General features: G+C 41.2%; 1 protein-coding gene across 1 annotated transcript in view; it reads left to right on the top strand.

Moving 5' to 3' along the window:
• The window catches only part of LOC126251379 (juvenile hormone esterase-like), an 89,326-nt gene that overhangs the window by 30,866 nt on the left and 39,658 nt on the right, over positions 1-18,802 (top strand). The window contains exon 4 of the mRNA XM_049951763.1: positions 4,789-4,974. Coding sequence (XP_049807720.1) covers positions 4,789-4,974 — 186 coding nt within the window. The remainder of the gene's footprint in view (positions 1-4,788; positions 4,975-18,802) is intronic.

Raw genomic sequence — 18,802 nt, forward strand, 5'->3', positions numbered from 1 at the left:
GAAGTATTTCCTGAAAGTATGAGCCAGTAATGTACCCTTCTACTATCCGAATATAGTGTGTTTTGTTCAGAATTTAGGAAGAATCCATTTTCTGAGAACCAGTTTATAATTGTTCAGAAAATATCATTTACTATGAGAATCTCGTACATTGATTTCTCTCTAATGCGATTTATTGTAATGTATCATCTGCAAAAAGTACCAAGTTGGTTGTTAAATGGAAGGTCATTCACAAATATAAGGAATAGAAGTGGACCCAAAACTAAATCCTGTGGAACTCCCTTTGTGTTTCCTCCTTAATGACTAAAATTTTCTACCCTTCCATCATTTTTTGAAATATTCAGGGCAACCTTTTGCATTATGTTTGTTGAGTGTGATTAAAACCATCAATTTCATAAAACATGAGTTTATCTTGGAGAGTAACATGATCAAAACAATCAAAAGCCTTCTAAAGATAAAAAAACCAATGAGAGATATTTTGTTATGAAAATGTTCGTAACTTAAGCCGTATAAGTCACGACATATTATAAACACAATGTACTCTCTAGTTATTTAATTTACATACTCTTTTCACAGAGACATCTAGCATGGTGTTACACGGAAGCAGGTTAGTGAGTGACTCTCTCGATGCTCCTCTCCTCTCTACGTAATTGCGTGTGGGAACCGCTTAATTCTGATTGGCTATTGATCTGAATGACCAATCAGAATGATCCTTGCAGATCATTCTCGTGGAAAAACTTGCCTTAGCCAACCAGTAATCAGATAGTCATTTATGTCATTACAATTTCAATTTCTATTATATTACTTAATGAAATAGAACGAAATGCAAAATGTTCTTTAAATTAATATAGAAACTGATTCCGCTTCAGACTTTTATTCTGGCTGCTCTCTTAGAAAATTGACATATGTCATCAGCATCGTAGTTGCAACACAACTTTCCACCGGTTCAATTTTACAAGGTTTTACATAAAATAACATTAAGTTCTAATGTACGTCCCACATACACTCTCTCATTCATTCCCATGTATTCACACAACAAAATTATAAGCACATAATAATTCTGAATGATTTTTATACTACATAACGCAAGAAAGAAAATTCTAATTATGTAATTTTATACTCTGAAAATTTTGTTGTAGCTTCTATTGATAATGAAAAGCAATCTGTTCTTATTTTTAACTGAGTTTTAAAATATAAGTGTCGGTTTTAGTACATTTAGGTATTTTCCTCAGTCTCTGTAGCTATAATAGATAAAAATCTGAAATTTTGACAGGATTCTTTCGTTAATAACAAAAGATAGTGTACCAAGTTTGAACAAAATCGGATTATAGTAACTGTGGTTTATTTAGATTCGTAGAGGGTATGAATTTGCGTACTGACTGAATGTTACTTGAGTCCGTTCTCACTGCTGGTAACGACAGCTGCGCTGTGAGTCAGAGCAAAGAATAAACTTACCCATCCTGAAGTGACTGCTACACGGCTGCGTGCCTTACTGCATCGAATGTTGTTTCGTAATAACTTGCTACGTTACTAGTTTATTTCTACAGGTTCCATAACCACTTGCTCAGTTATTGCAAGGTGTCTCGAATACCCTCTTCTCTAGAAGACCGTGATTTATAGTAAACATTCTGCTGCATAAGTTGGCTACATTGGTTGCTGTTATGTCACTTCCTGTTTGTGGTACAATGTATCATCCACATTTTGTGGGGCATATCACACCTATCGTTGCGTATATTTGGACTTGTTGCTGATGTTTCTCTCTTTAAAATTACTTCACCAAAAGGAATAATTATGAAGAGAAGAAATAAGGTAAATAGATTCCACGGAACATGTCCTGCTGGAAGTTTACACCCAGAGAATGATGGCGAGAAACACTAAGTGATTCCAAGAAGAAGTTTGTGAACAATAATGAAGTGCACAGTGAAATTGGTGCCAGTGATATCAGTTTCATATTACGTTTAAGTGTAATAAAAACAATGTGTAATCAAACTGCATGCTATAATTGGGTGGTGGAGAGATACAATTATTGCTGAAACGTGTTCGAAAGAAATTGTTATTTCTTACTTTGGAAGTGTCTTGTTCGAATTGTTGGAGTAATAAAGGATTATGGACTCCTGAAAATGTAAAAGCAATAACCATTTTTGGATGGACGTCAGATTTACTATGGCGTGAGATGAAAAATTTTGTGTGCTCTTATGAATCTACTAATGTTCCAAGATGCTTTCGGGAAAATAATAAAAATAATTGCAGAAGAGTCAATGCAATTTGGAGCAGTGGAAGCAGTTAAAGGAAATCATGGTAACAACGACATTTACATAGTATTTGATGGGTCATGGTAGAAAAGGGGCTATCAGTCTAAAATTTCTTGCGCATCTACTGTAAGTCTTGGTACAGGAAAGGTTTTTTACTTTCAGGTATTATCAGAACATTGCCGTGGATGCACAAATGTGGGTACTTATAATGAAAAGAAACAACTACATGAGCCCATCTATCAGAAACCATATGAGGAATCCTGTGGAGGAAAGGAAAGTGCCTCAGCTGTGAAGATCTACCAGCACTTTGAAGATCAACTTGGTTTTCCCTATGCCAAATTCATTGGTTACAGTGAGTCCAGTTCATTCAGAGTAGCAACTGACAGCATACACCTGTGATGATATAACGTCGCAAGAGGTAGTCTTGTACAGAAAAGAATGGATACCCAACTACATAAACTTATCGTTGTGCACCAACCCGACGTCGCATGGACTAAACAAATCGCTAGAAGTTTCCTGCAGAAATACTGATCCATAGTGCCTCTATATTTGTCCATAATTTTGCCCGTGCAGGATTTTGTGCACGAACTGACCTCTCGTTTACGTCCCTCAAAAGTTCGGTGGGATTCATGTCGGGCGATCGAGGATGGCTACATCATTCTCTCAAACTGTCCAGAATGTTCTTCAAACCAATCCCAAAAATCTGTGGCCTGGTGACATAGTGTATTACCCCAACAAAAATTCCATCGTTGATTGGGAACATACTCATTTCCAGTCAATGATCGGTTCTGTTGCACCAGAGGACCCAGTCCATTCAATGCAAACACAGCCCACACCATTACAGAGCTGCCGCCAGCTTGCCCAGAGTCTTCTTCACAACTTGGGTCCATGCCTTCCTGGGGTCTGCACTGCACTCGAGCCCCTTTACCAATTGAAATCGAGACTCATCTGACCAGGCACGGTTCTCCAGTGGTATAGGGTCCAACTGATGTGGCCACGAGCCCAGGAGAGGCGCTGTTGGTGATGTCGTGTTCTTAGTAAAGGCAGTCGCGTCTGTCGACTGCTGTCATATCCCATTAACGCCAAATTTCGCCGCACTGTCATGGATACGTTCGTCGTACTTCTCAAATAGATTTATGATGTTATTTTACGGAGAGTTGGTTGTCTGTTAGTACTGATAACTCTATGCAAACACCGCTGCTCTCGGTCGTTAAGTGAAGACTGTCGGCCATTGCATTGTCTGTTGTGAAACGTAATGCCTGAATTGAAGTCCATAACGATTTCCGAAATGGAATGTATCATGTGTCTAGCTCCAGATACCATTCCGCGTTCGAAGTCTGTTAATTAGCGTCGTGCGTCCATAATCACGTCGGAAACCTTTTCACATGGATTACCGGTGTAAAAGTGACAGCTCCGCCAGTGTACTACTGTATTCTACCCTGTTTACGCTGTACAACCGCCATGTGTATATGTACATATCGCTATGCCACGACTTTAGTCACATCAGTGTATACAGCTCTAGCATCAGTAGATGTTCTGAAGAAATGCATCACATGAAGACCTCAGAATGTAAGTGAGCCTTTCAACAATGTTCCATGAAACAGGGTACCCAAAAACGTATTTGTGGGCTTGAAAACACGGAATGTCGTGGGCAGCGATGCTGTAATCAACTTCATTGATGGAAATGCAGGCAGAATAAGTATTCTTAAGCAATTTGGATCTACGTTTGACCCTAATACAGAAGCAGTAAGCAGTCCTACAAGAACTGGACAGACAGTGGGTCTCCAAGGCAGAAATTATGAGAAAAAATTCCATAGAAGCAGCAAGATCCCTAAGACGGAAAAAAGAGACTGCATCCAGCTGACCCTCAGGATGTTAAATATTAGGGAACTGGACAGTTTTAGATGGTCTAATCATTTTGATTTACTTAACTTCCAAATGAGATTTCTGAAAAACTACTATTTTTGCAAACGCTTCCCCTTATCTCAGAAACTGACTTGCTCCGAAATTTTTAATTTTTATTGTCAGCGGATCTACAAAGGTAGAGACGGCACTCGTAGCTTGATCATAAAAACATTTTTTTTGAAAAACTTGATATTTTTTAAAAACTTTCTTTAAAAAAATTTGTATCTTGATTGCTAACTACGATAGATACTTGATAGTAGATCAGTGAATGTATAAGGTGTGACTGAATATCCTGGATAAGTTACGTTTTATTATCTTATGTAATTCCTGAGAAAAATGGATACTATATGTTAAATTTAACATTATGAGGATAAGGCATTGATACTTCCCTTAAGATTTCCAAAACATGAATTAATTGCTAGTAGCAGGGAGGCGAAACTTACCCAGGCTTGGGAACCTGCCTGCCATTCTGGATGAATGTTCCACCATACTTGTACATTCGATAATTTGCTTTTGTTTTTTATACGGAGGAAACAAAGTTCTGAAGCAATGAAAAATGATTTAATTTATTTTCTCTTTAGGTCGTTCATAGTGTTTTATTAAGTAAGAAATAGGAACAGTGTGTGTTTTACAGGTTTCCTGAGTACGGGTGACGAGGTGGTTCCCGGTAACGCAGGCAACAAGGACCAGCAGCTGGCGCTGACCTGGGTGCAGAGGAACATCGCCAGCTTCGGCGGCGACCCTCAGCTGGTCACGCTGTTTGGGGAGAGCGCTGGAGCCATGTGTGTGTCCTTCCACCTGGTGTCGCCGCTGTCTGCAGGTCGGTACAGAGTGCTGCTGACACTCAACTCTACCTCTTGAATCACAAAGTGTTTGCACGTAATCTATGGTCCTTGAAATCCCAGTGAGTTTCTTGAAATGGGCTTCATCACTGGCAACGCATACTTTTGCGTGGCTATTTAATACACCTTCGAAGAAGACAATTACAATTGTGCTACTAGAAAGCCCTCCTAGACCCTTTTGCAACTATCCTATAATTCAAAACCGCTCTATTGAAACTGTGATATTTCTTCGTTACTTAATGTTGAAAAATAGTCTGGGTTGGAAAGCTACTTATTTCAATACCGTGGGAAAGTAGCCGGCCATGAAATCCATCCGTCATAGAGTCACAAAAAGAGAGGGGAGGACCTTGGTCACACCAGCAAACTTCACCATAGCAGCCTGGCATAAGGACCACTCTTACATAAATATAAATCTGGTCATACGGGTCCGTTTCGAGACCACACGGGCGTGAAACGGACCTGTTATGCCGTGCACAGCTGGTACCGCAGGTATTCTTGTGTAACAGTGGTCCAATCATGTGCTCCTAAAGCCAAGCTCGCTGGCGCGTTTAAGGTGCATATCCCTTATCTGCGACTTTATGAAACATGGATTTTATAACCAGTTATTTTAAACAATCTGATTATGCCATAAAGGGTGAAACGCGTTATTGAAGTAAATGACTTTATGACCGATACTGTTTTTCTATCTGAAATAATTCCAAGCCGTTGCAGTACCAGCCGGCCAGAGTGGAATGGAACAGCTTCTTTCATTATTATCTGACCAAAAAAAAGCCTGCATACAACAACTTGAACGGTGGTGGACGGCTGGATGTTGGCGGTCTAACATTGTTAGCTCATCGAATCCTAAATCATTCTGCAGCTCTGCAAAAGATAAAAACTCAGAGCTCACAGAAAAAGAACTTTATTCTAAAATCATGTATTCCCTTAGATCATTAAATCGATAAAGTTTTACTTTAATATAATGGCAGCTTAGTGTTGCCTACTTGACGTTGAACTTCTACAACTACAGTTTCTCATTATCTGATCTTTTGGCGAATGATGAATTTTTAATTTGTATTTCAATATTTACATTTCCTGTTCTTGAATTATTTTTTCTCAGAAGCATGAAACAATAAAATGGCTGTATTTTTTCCGTCACCAAAGTTCTTTTGGTATAACTAGAACATAATACAGTGCGATATTGTAACGAATTAACCTGTTATTTTGTTAGTGAAAGAGATGCAAAAATAATCACCATTAACTTATCACTTTTAACCCAATTTAAACATAAGCAAGTCGTAACAGCATTTCTGTGAACCTGCAGTAGGTATTTCGCCAATCCTGAGATATGTTAGTATTAGGACTGTGCTGAGATATGAGCGAATATTAATCTCGGACATATTTCATTCCAAACAAAAAGTTTCATGTATTAAAAAAGGAACACTACTGATATCATAGTTGAGCGCTAAATACTTTTATACAAAAAACTATTTGACTGTTATCTGATTTAACGGGCATCTCCGTAATAATTTAAGTTACACGCGTTTTACGTTAACAGTCGTCAGCTGTCCTATAATTACTAAAATACAGTAACTCCATATTAATTAGGCAAATGATACAGAGTATAACTTGAACTTAGTAACGATTAAAATTAAAATTGTACAGCAATGTAATCAATAAATTTGTTACTCAATTACTCAAGTAAGGATACACCAATCACAGTTTTAACGCTTCATTAAAAATATCATTGAATACACAAAATAAGGTCTTGTCACAATTACGTATCAGAACGATCGAAATGACGATAGAATCCTGTAATTACAGAGGAAAATGTTTCAATTAACCAATAGAGTTCACAGTAATTCTGCTGTTTGTGAAATATACCGACCATATAAGGCAGTCGGACAGCACAGTAATCACAAGACTCAAGAAATCAGCCTGCTGTGGTCCGTCGACATCACGCTGTGTCCCACGAATCGTCGTCCTCACATGGGAGGAGCTGACAAATCACTCCAATGCTCGGTGCACCTTCAAACGCCCTCTTTTTTCAGAGCACTCTCCCATAGTCGAGCTTACGGGTGCCACCACATGGCGAAACAAAGCGGCACTCTCCATTACCGCCACGAGCACTTCGCACAGTCGCGGCATTTAAATGGCCACGGAGTAGTGACTCTCGCGACGGCACGGATAGCTTTTGGATGGTGAAGTGGAAGGTATTTTACTTGCAAGGAACGGCGGAATGGTTGACTGCTGTAAACATGTAACACGGGGGCCGCTATTACTGAATTCCTGATTTATCTATCGTTATCAATGTTAAGACAGTCGTCATTATTGGCAAGGAAGATAAATTTTGTTTTTGAATCCTTAAAATCCGTAAGAAAATAATGATTTCCTATGGCTCAATCACCGGGTGTAACTACTTAAATTGGACGCCGCTTTGGGGAATTGTGTGTCCTTAATCCAACCCCCACTTACCTAACCGCAGAAAGGGGACCTACAGCTCAAAGTGGAATCCGAACCACGTCTCGGTCCTGCTGATTCCTCCCATAGTTGAGAGGTGAAGCCGTTCTTATAGGTGGACTGTAAGTTTCAATGGCCTGACTAGGATCCGATCTCGCGAAATCTCGGTTTGCAGGTACGTGTTTTACCAATTTCTTGTCTTCATTTTGATCGTTATTGTTCTTGGCATTTGATCTGGCGTTTGATTGGACGTCACATGATATGTATGAAATGGGTCGTTGAGTACTACACAGTTCTTGTAACGGAGGACAGCCAGTCCTCTGACCGAACATGCTGAACTACCGTGCCGGCACCACTAGAGAACCAGGACCTTCGTTTCTATAATTGCAAAAAACCATTTTAAACGCGTAATTCATGAGTGATAATATTACAACAGGGCGGCCCATAATTGAAAATACACGAGAAAATTATCTGGAGACCCATAATGCATCAATTGTAGATTATGATGGAGCCTTCGTTAGAGTGAAAAAGCATATGCTGTCAGACATAAAGGAAAGACTAGGCTATTCTAAACATTTAATACAAGTGGTACGAATTTTGTATTTAAATAACGAAATTTTAATTATTACGGGAAAGAGAGAACAGTCAAATAGCAATTAACAGAGGAATAAGACAACGGGGCAGTCTTTTCTCCACTTTATATAATATATACATTGACAACATTATTTGATATTGGAAACTAAAAGTTAATGTTGGAATGAAATTAACTCTTAACATTTAAATTCTGTACTGTTTGCTGATGCCCAAAATATATTACAAAAGATGGAACATGATTTTCAATTTTCTCTGCATCGCTTGGACATTATAGGCAAACACTACAACTTGTACACCTTGAAAATATCAGAAATTAAAACCAAAGTGATCATTTTTAAGGGAAAATATCCAGTACGTTCTAAAATAACGTTAAATAAAAAATCAATTTGAACAGGTATCTTACTATCAGTTACTAGATTATGATATAAATTATGAATACCACGAAGTCTTCAATTAATTAGTTTCAAATGGGATGTGGCACAATAAATAGAACATTAGCCAGTAAAACTGGAAGACACAAAATCAAAATTCTGTATGTTTCAAATGAGATGAGGTACAGTACATACAACATAAGACAGTAAAATCAGGAAAGATAAAAAAAATTCTACGAAGTAGTTTTTCACATATGTAAGTGAAACTTGGACATTAACTAAGAAAGCACCAAAGAGGGCTACTGTCAGCTAAAATAAAATTTTTGAGGAAAGTGAAGGTATGTACTCCGACAGATCCAATAAAGAATTCTTAAACAAGAAAAGAATCAAATACATTTTCCATAAATGAAAGAATACAATATGGGATAACAAAGTGCAAGAAGTATGTTGGAGGAATGAAGGTCAAAAGAATTGTCAGACTTGCAATAGACTATAGATCTAAAGGAAAGAGTGGTACAGGAAGACTAAGGAAGAGGTGGCATCAGTGTAGACTGAATAAGCTACAAGCCTACTCCCTTAAGTGAAGTTCATTTAATAGCCTTGCCTAGGTCAGAAAACTTTGTTAGTGAAAATAATATTTTTGGAATTGGGCACTGCTTACGAAGGTGGGAGCACAGTACGACATCCTAAGGAAGAGTAGTACAGAGCAGATAAACAGAACAGCAGCTGTGCGCAGAAGTCCAAGAGCAAGAGATTGTTGTAATATAACTGGGTAATCTTTCGCGGTCATAGTAAGTTGACATAAAAGTTATTTGACTATCGTAACGCGTCATAGGGTCAAAAGCTAGAGAAAACAACTTTTCGGCCTTGATTACACTGGCCTTCTTCTGAGTCTACTGCCCAAGGAAGCCAGTGTAATTTCTTACATTATTACGTGGAACGATACTCAGAATTTTTTATGTAAATTTCATTAAAATGTTCAAAATACCACTTCGTCAGCAAAAACTTCGCCACAAATAACGTTACACTCCAAGACCCAGTGAAAGCGTTGCTTCCAGATCACTGGAGAAACGTGTAACAACTGGACGTGAGTCCCAACTTCAGCAACCTGAGACTGTTGCTTCTTGCCCAATCGCCAACAGTCGCTCCTACAGATTGCAATGGTTCTTACTGCTAGCGGATGATCACTGCACTGCCGCCTCCTCTGGACTCTCCGCCTCGTGCTGTTGGCTGCTGGATGAGTGGACTCAGCGACACTGTGGCACCGCAACACGGCGATGACAATGCAGTGGTTGAGCGCCAAACTGGAATTTAAAATTTGCCGAAAGATCTGACACAGTGGTACAGAGTGCCGAACTCCATCGACAATATTTCAAATATGTTTTCGGAGTATTATGGCGTTATAGACAGTTGCTTTCGATAGATCGTTACAGAGTAATTGTGCATATTTCGAGCTCTTACTGCATTTATCATTCTGCCTGTACTGCACCGAAAAATCTGAACAATAGTGGAAATACCGATATTATGTTCCGTGTGCTTATTTTGAGAAAACTTGTTCCATTCACTCACGGTAATTGCTGCGGACCATTTAACATTTATTTTAATAACTACAACCTCGTGACTATCATCAAAATTTTACTCGAAGTGAGACGTCTTCTTTTCTAGGTTTGTATCTGTTTTCTGTTTGAACAAACAAGCTCACAGAGCACAGACTTAGCTGGGATACCTAAACTTTTAAGACAGAATTGACATTGCGTTTTGTGTAAAACGTTTTTTGATACCCATCAGATTAAGGGATCATTGCTTCTAGATAAATTCCTCATAGGTTGCGTGGGCAGAGGAGCGGACAGAGAGATTCCGGTCACTCTGTTGACCTTGGGGTGGGAAACGGACTCTAAACGACGTAAGAATCAGCATCGATCAAAGGCATGAGAATGCAGGAGACAATGAAAACCACTACATAAAAGAAAGAAAAAAAATATGTATCCACAGGACGTGTGGTCGGTAATTGAAATCATCTCTTCATTGGCAAAATGTTTTCGATTAGCCCCACATCCGGTTCTCCGGGAGGGGACTGCCAGTGGAGAAGTGGCCATGAGAAAAGATGGGACGACAAACTGTGAGATAACGTTCTGCGAGTCACAATACGGAATGGCAGAACTTTGAATATAGTAGGAAAGGTTAAAAATGTCAATAAGGAAATTCAAAGTCTCGATCTAGGAATAATGTAGTGTCAGTGAAGTGAAATGGAAAGAAGACAATGTTTAGTTGTCAGACTAATATAAGGTAATAATAACAGCAGCGTAAAACAATGCAACGGGAGTAGGATTCATTATGAATACGGAAGTAGGGCAGAGAGGGAGTTAGTGCGAAATAGTTCAGTGATAGGTTTGTTGTAATTATAATCGACATCAAACCAAGACCGACATCGATAGTTCAGGTATACGTGCCGACAACACAAGCAGGAGGTCAAGAGATAAGGAATGTATGTAAGAATACTGAACGGGTAATTCCTTATGTAAAGGGAAATGAAAATCTCACAATTATGGGGGAGGAAAAGTGGTTCTAGGGAAAGGAACATAAGAAAGGATTACGCAAGAATATGGGTTTGGTGGTAGGAATGGAGGGGAGAAAGACTAATGGAGTTCTGTAACAAATTTCAAGTGGTAATAACGAATACTCTGTTCAACAATCACAGGAGGAGTTGGTACACTTGCCAAAAAATCACGGAGACACGTGAAGATTCAAGTCGGATTACATCATGATCAGACAGAGATTTCAAACTTATATTATAAGACTACCTATTAGCAGATATAAACTCGTATCTCAATTTAGTAATGATGAATTATAGGCTGAAGTTTAACAGAATCGTCCGGAAGAATCAGAATGGACGTAAGTGGGATACTGAAGTACATTGGAATGATGAGACACATTTGAAATTCGCTAAGCATGTCGGTACTGCGATATGGAGTACCAGAGTAGGCAGTTCAGTTGATGAGGGCTGGACATCTATACAAAGGGAACACACAGATTTTGGACAGATAATCGTAGCCACAAGACAGGTAACTGTGAAGATACCGGGGAAGACAGATGAAATAATTCAACTCAAAACGAAAGTAGGGAATTCAGAAATGTTCAGTTCAACAGCAGTATAAATCCCTTGAGAATGAAACAAATGGGAAGTGCTAGATAGTCAAAGCAAATGCCTGCAAGAAAAATGTGAAGAAATCGGAAATGATCGCCAGAAGGGCTGACTCAGCATAAGAAAAAGTCAAAAGGACTTTCTGTCGAATTAAAATACAACGTGACAACATGAAGAGTGCAATAGAAATTTCACTTTTAAACTCGGATAGGTTGGTTGGTTGATTTGGGATAAGGGGACCAAACAGCGAGATCATCGGTTCCATCGTCTTAGAGAAGGATGGGGACGGAAGTCGGCCGTGCCCTTTCAAAGGAACCATCCCGGCATTTGCCTGCAGAGATTTAGGGAAATTACGGAAAACCTAAATCAGAATGGCAGGACGCAGGTTTGAACCGTCGTGTTCCCGAATGCGAGTCCAGTGTGCCAACCACTGCGCTAGCTCGCTCGGTAAACGCGGCTAGGTTGAAAGAGTACGTTGAAGGCCTTTACGAGGGGGACTCTTTGTGAGACGATGTGATAGAAGAAGAAATCGTAATCGAAATGGAAGGCATAGGGGATACGGTATTAGAGTGAGAATTTAAAACAGCTGTGGAAGACTTGAGATCAAATAAGACAGAAGGGACAGATAACACTCCATCGCAGTTCCTAAAATCACTGGGGGATGTGGCATGCAAACGACTATTGAAGTTGGTGTGTAGAGTACATGAGACTGGTGACGTAGCAACAGATTTCCGGAGAAAATGTACACACAGTTCCGAAGATAGAATGCCAGTAAGTACGAGAACAATCGCACAATCAGCATAAGAACTCATGTATCCCAGCTGCTGACAAGAAAATATACAGGAGAAAAGATAGACATACGAGACTGTGTTAAATAACGATCCGTTTGGGTTTAGGAAAGGTAATATCCCCAGAGAGGTGGCTCTAACGTTGCACTGCACAAGAGCCAGGAAGGAACAATAATGTCAGACGACCAAGAACGAAGTGCTCAGACTAAAAGTGTGTAAGACATGGATTCAGGCATTTACCTGAACTGTTCAATTTGTACATAGAAAATGCAATGATATAAATAAAATTAATGTGGAAGGGTGGGTTTAAAATTTATGGCGAGAGGATATCAATAATAAGATTCGCTTATAACATTGCTATCTTCGGAGAAAGTTAAGAAGAATTACAGAATCTGTTGAATAGACTCGAGAGTGTAATGAGTAAAGAATATGAATTGAGAAATAACAGGAAAAATACCAAAGTAATAAGAAGCCGGAGAAATGAGAGTAGGGAGGAACTTGACATCAGAACTGGTTATTACGAAGTGGAATTCTTCCATCTTGAAAGCAAAATAACCCTTGACGGACAAGGCAAGGAGGAAGTAAAAAGCACAGTAGCACAGACAAAGAGCGCATTTCTTGCCAAAAGGAGTATAAAACATATGCCTTAAACTGAAGAAGAAATTACTGAGAATGTACATTTGGAGCACATCTTTCTATGGTAGTGAATCGTGGACTGTGGGAAAACCGGAACAGAGGAGAATCGGAGAATTATAGAAGAATGTTGATAATTAGGTGGACCGATAACGTAAGGAATGAGGGTGTTCTCGGGACAACCATCGAGGAAAGGAATATATGGAAAACACTTACAAGAAGAAGATACAGGATGGTAGGAGGTGTGTTAAGCCATCAGGCAATATGTTACGTGGTACGAGAGGGAACTGTAGTGGGAAAAGAACGGTAGGGAGAAGACAGAGATTGGAATACATCCAGCAAATAACTGAGAACGTAGGATGCAGGTTCTGAAATCAAGACGTGCAGGAGATAAATTCCTGGCGGGCCCCATAACCAGTCAGAGGGCTGATGACTAAAAAATGTTCGCATGACAAGTGGTTGCAAACGGATGACAGCATCTCGTGCGGCTTGCACTATACTGGAAACATATACTGACTACGATACAACGTCATAGTTTTCGTAAAAGGAATACTTATGCAACAGCTCCGTCGAAACTATGTACCCGTTTAGTGCGTGTTTGATGTGTGATATTTTCTTTTCAAATCAAGAACAGGTAAAATAGGCATTTAGGCACCAAAGTGTTTTCTGCGTTAGTGCAGCGTTATAAAGAACTGACCGTTATTACCTTCTCCTCTTTTAATGGCTGGGGAAAACCGCACACAACAACAAGATTTGTAAACCTATACACGCACATGGTCCACAGAGATTTTTTGTACAGCTTCGAGAATGTTTCGGACGACAACTTTATACACTATACTAACTAATTCAGCGTGTCGAGTGGGGCGCTATTGTAACAGCCAGCTCTGTAACCTCCGATCTGTTCACTGACGTCGCTGTACAGACGTTTCAGATAGAAAGAACTGAATGCATGGATCTTTCGATCGGTGCAAGAGTGGATTAACTTCACTGGCAAGTGCGGGATCAACGTGGCTGGTTCGATTCACGGCCTGGTTGGAGATTTTCTCCAGTCGGGCACTGAGTGTTCTCTGGTAGTCGTCATCATTTCATCATCTTCGAGGCGCAGGTCGTCTCAGTGTCGTTACATAAAAAGACTTGTGCCCGGTGGCGAACCGCCACACGAGAGAGAAGCAGATCACCGTCTCTGTTTTCTGTAGCGATGGATACCATTTAACAGTATTTTTACCTTTGTGTTTCAAAAATGGTTCAAATGGCTCTGAGCACTATGGGACTTAACATCTATGGTTATCAGCCCCCTAGAACTTAGAACTACTTAAACCTAACTAACCTAAGGACATCACACAACACCCAGTCATCACGAGGCAGAGGACCTTTGTGTTGCCGGCCGCGGTGGTCTCGCGGTTCTAGGCGCGCAGTCCGGAACCGTGTGACTGCTACGGTCGCAGGTTCGAATCCTGCCTCGGGCATGGATGTGTGTGATGTCCTTAGGTTAGTTAGGTTAGAGTAGTTCTAAGTTCTAGGGGACTGATAACCACAGCAGTTGAGTCCCATAGTGCTCAGAGCCATTTGAACCAACCTTTGTGTTTCGAATTGTACGTTCGGATAATAACACATTATTGACTTCTTCACTGTTGTGTAAGTAACTGGACTGAAAAACCGAATGAATTGTAATTACATGATTAGGATGAGAAACCAAGAGCGACTCCAGGTCTCTTTTACCAAAACACTGCGAAAAAATATTTTTGAAAACATTCGGAACATCGTCGGGAGAGTTCAAGTGAAAGCTTCATACCCTACGAGTTGAGCAAGGAGGCAACATTTGGGATTAAAAGTATTTCTCAATTATTTGTTCATATATGTGAAATTTCTGACTAATCGATTCACACTTTTGGAAAATAATTTAGTCTAGTAGGGAAAACGAAGAACCTCAATAACAATTGAAATTATAAAACCTTGTTCGAAGCCTTTAGTAATAATGGAACCTGCGAGATAGCGACAACACATCGACCGTACATCTGCAGACGACTATAGGTTTGTGTGATACAGGACACTGCAGTTGCTCCTTGTGTGACTACCGTAAAACATCCACAGAAGAGTAAATTTCTAGATGGGAAAAGCACATGCCATTTGCACACATATCTATAAATGTATTTAAGGGCAGAATGGAAAGTCGTTGAACGAAGCAGCTACGTTGCTTTTGAAGGAAAGAGCGGCGAATATGCAATGTTCTGATGTGGCTAGTAACAAGATACAAGGCTAATTGGTCTTCTACATAATGTCGCGGGCATGCTTCCTTTTCACAAAGTGCAGCATGTGCCATTTAAAATATATGTAAACAATGTCTTAACCAATAATTTACACATCACCTAACGACTATCGCTGTTCACGTTTCATAATGCACAGCCGCAACTGCAGGTTGCTTGTCTAACGGTTTCCAAGGCCAACAAAAACTGCTTTTCACTGTATATCATGAGTGTCATGTGTTATTGATCGAACTGAAAAATTTAAAATCCTGTCATAAGTTGCTCATTAAAAGGTACAACTTAATGTCAAAGTTGTAACACGTAACCCAGACACTACAATCAGAAATTTTGTACACTACTGGCCATTATACTCGTAATTGCTACACCAAGAAGAAATGCAGATGATAAACGGGTATTCATTGGACAAATATATTATACTAGAACTGACGTGTGATTACATTTTCACGCAATTTGGGTCATAGATCCTGAGAAATCAGTACCCAGAACAACCACCTCTGACCGTAATAACGGCCTTGATACGCCTGGGCATTGAGTCAAACAGAGCTTGGGTGGCGTGTACAGGTACAGCTGCCCATGCAGCTTCAACACGATATCACAGTTCATCAAGAGTAGTGGCAGGTGTATTGTGACGAGCCAGTTGCTCGGCCATCATTGGCCAGACGTTTTCAATTGGTGAGAGATCTGGAGAATGTGCTGGCCAGGGCAGCAGTCGAACATTTTCTGTATCCAGAAAGGCCCGTACATGACCTGCAACATGCGGTCGTGCATTATCCTGCTGAAATGTAGGGTTTCGCAGGGATCGAATGAAGGGTAGAGCCACGGGTCGTGACACATCTGAAATGTAACGTCCACTGTTCAAAGTGTCGTCAATGCGAACAAGAGGTGACCGAGACATGTAACCAATGGCTCCCCATACCATCACGCTGGGTAATACGCCAGTATGACGATGACGAATACGCACTTCCAATGTGCGTTCACTGCGATGCCGCAAAACACGGATGCGACCATCATGATGATGTAAACAGAACCTGGATTCATCCGAAAAAATGACGTTTTGCCATTCGTACACCCAGGCTCGTCGTTGAGTACACCATCGCAGGCGCTCCTGTCTGTGACGCAGCGTCGAGGGTAACCGCAGCCATGGTCTCCGAGCTGATAGTCAATGCTGCTGCAAACGTCGTCGAACTGTTCGTGCAGATTGTTGTTGTCTTACAAACGTCCCCATCTGTTGACTAAGGGATCGAGACGTGGCTGCACGATCCGTTACAGCCATGCGGATAAAATGCCTGTCATCTCGACTGCTAGTGATACGAGGCCGTTGTCATCCAGCACGGCGTTCCGTATTACCCACCTGAACCCACCGATTCCATATTCTGCTAACAGTCATTGGATCTCGACCAACGCGAGCAGCAATGTCGCGATACGATAAACCGCAATCGCGACAGGCTACAATCCGAGCTTTATCAAAGTCGGAAACGTGATGGTACACATTTCTGCTCCTTACACGTTGCATCACAACAACGTTTTTCACCAGGCAACGCCGGTCAACTGCTGTTTGTGTATGAGAAATCGGTTGGAAACTTTCCTCATATCAGCACGTCGTAGATGTCGCCACCGGCGCCAACCTTGTGTGAATGCTCTGAAAAGCTAACCATTTGCATACCACAGCATCTTCTTCCTGTCGGTTAAATTTCGCGTATGTAGCACGTCATTTTCGTGGTGTAGCAATTTTAGTGGCCAGTAGTGTATATGTCTTGAGCCATCCTAAGTTACGCCGCGAAAATTACCCATAATACACTCACCCAGAATTCAAGAATGAAAGCACTTAGTAGTTTCCAACAGACTTAACAGGTAACTTCAAACCTGTACGAATCTTTATGTCGCTGACGCACCCTGCAAAACGAAGGAACGGAAAAAGTTTATCGCTTAGACTGCTGCATATTCCCTACTATGCAGTGAAACATCTACACACAAGACTTTTTAATTCTCTATTCTTTGTTACTAACTTTATTCGCAACACATTTTTCAGATAGGATCCACATATATCAGTGAATGTACCGGCAAAATTATGTCACTGTATCACACATAGTTCAGAAGGTATGGCATTATAAACATCGAGGTTACCAGCTGCCTCATTCTACCTTCCTCAGCATCTTTAAATATTTTCCCAAAAATTTTGGCATGACGTTATTTACGCGCTCCTTTTGCAACTCACCTCTCATTCCCAAAAGCTCCCGTAACTGTAACTCGGTCACAACCACTAGCCAATCGCTCCATGCCCCGCATACTTCCCACTCAGACTTGACCATTTTCACTCACTCACTCAACGCAACGCACTGTCATTATCTCTCTGTGTCTGCCTAACTGTCACTGTCCCCTGCCTCACAGCACAGTCTCCTCTGTTCTGTGCCACTACTGCTGTATTCTGTCATCGTCACTGTCTTCCTCTTGCTCTCTCTTACTGCTATTACCTCATTCATTTCTTCCCACTCCTTCTGTCTCTCCTCACTGTCACTATTCCTCTCTTCCATATTGACATCATCATAAACTCAGTCTCTCGTTAACAAGGGCTCTCACCACCTTCCACTTTGTCCTTCAATTTATTCCTCTGCAACTGGCACTGTCTCCTTCACTCTTTGCCCGACACTGTTCTATCACTGTAGTCTATCTTCTACTGCCACTGTGTCCATCTCTTCCCCTCACACTGCCATTGTCACATTCGCTCTCTCTACACCACAGCTACCGCCAACTACACTCCTGGAAATTGAAATAAGAACACCGTGAATTCATTGTCCCAGGAAGGGGAAACTTTATTGACACATTCCTGGGGTCAGATACATCACATGATCACACTGACAGAACCACAGGCACATAGACACAGGCAACAGAGCATGCACAATGTCGGCACTAGTACAGTGTATATCCACCTTTCGCAGCAATGCAGGCTGCTATTCTCCCATGGAGACGATCGTAGAGATGCTGGATGTAGTCCTGTGGAACGGCTTGCCATGCCATTTCCACCTGGCGCCTAAGTTGGACCAGCGTTCGTGCTGGACGTGCAGACCGCGTGAGACGACGCTTCATCCAGTCCCAAACATGCTCAATGGGGGACAGATCCGGAGATCTTGCTGGCCAGGGTAGTTGACTTACACCTTCTAGAGCACGCTGGGTGGCACGGGATACATGCGGACGTGCATTGTCCTGTTGGAACAGCAAGTTCCCTTGCCGGTCTAGGAATGGTAGAACGATGGGTTCGATGACGGTTTGGATGTACCGTACACTATTCAGTGTCCCCTCGACGATCACCAGTGGTGTACGGGCAGTGTAGGAGATCGCTCCCCACACCATGATGCCGGGTGTTGGCCCTGTGTGCCTCGGTCGTATGCAGTCCTGATTGTGGCGCTCACCTGCACGGCGCCAAACACGCATACGACCATCATTGGCACCAAGGCAGAAGCGACTCTCATCGCTGAAGACGACACGTCTCCATTCGTCCCTCCATTCACGCCTGTCGCGACACCACTGGAGGCGGGCTGCACGATGTTGGGGCGTGAGCGGAAGACGGCCTAACGGTG

This window comes from Schistocerca nitens, chromosome 4 (genome assembly GCF_023898315.1).
Source record: "Schistocerca nitens isolate TAMUIC-IGC-003100 chromosome 4, iqSchNite1.1, whole genome shotgun sequence".
In the NCBI taxonomy this organism is placed as follows: Eukaryota; Metazoa; Arthropoda; class Insecta; order Orthoptera; family Acrididae; genus Schistocerca; species Schistocerca nitens.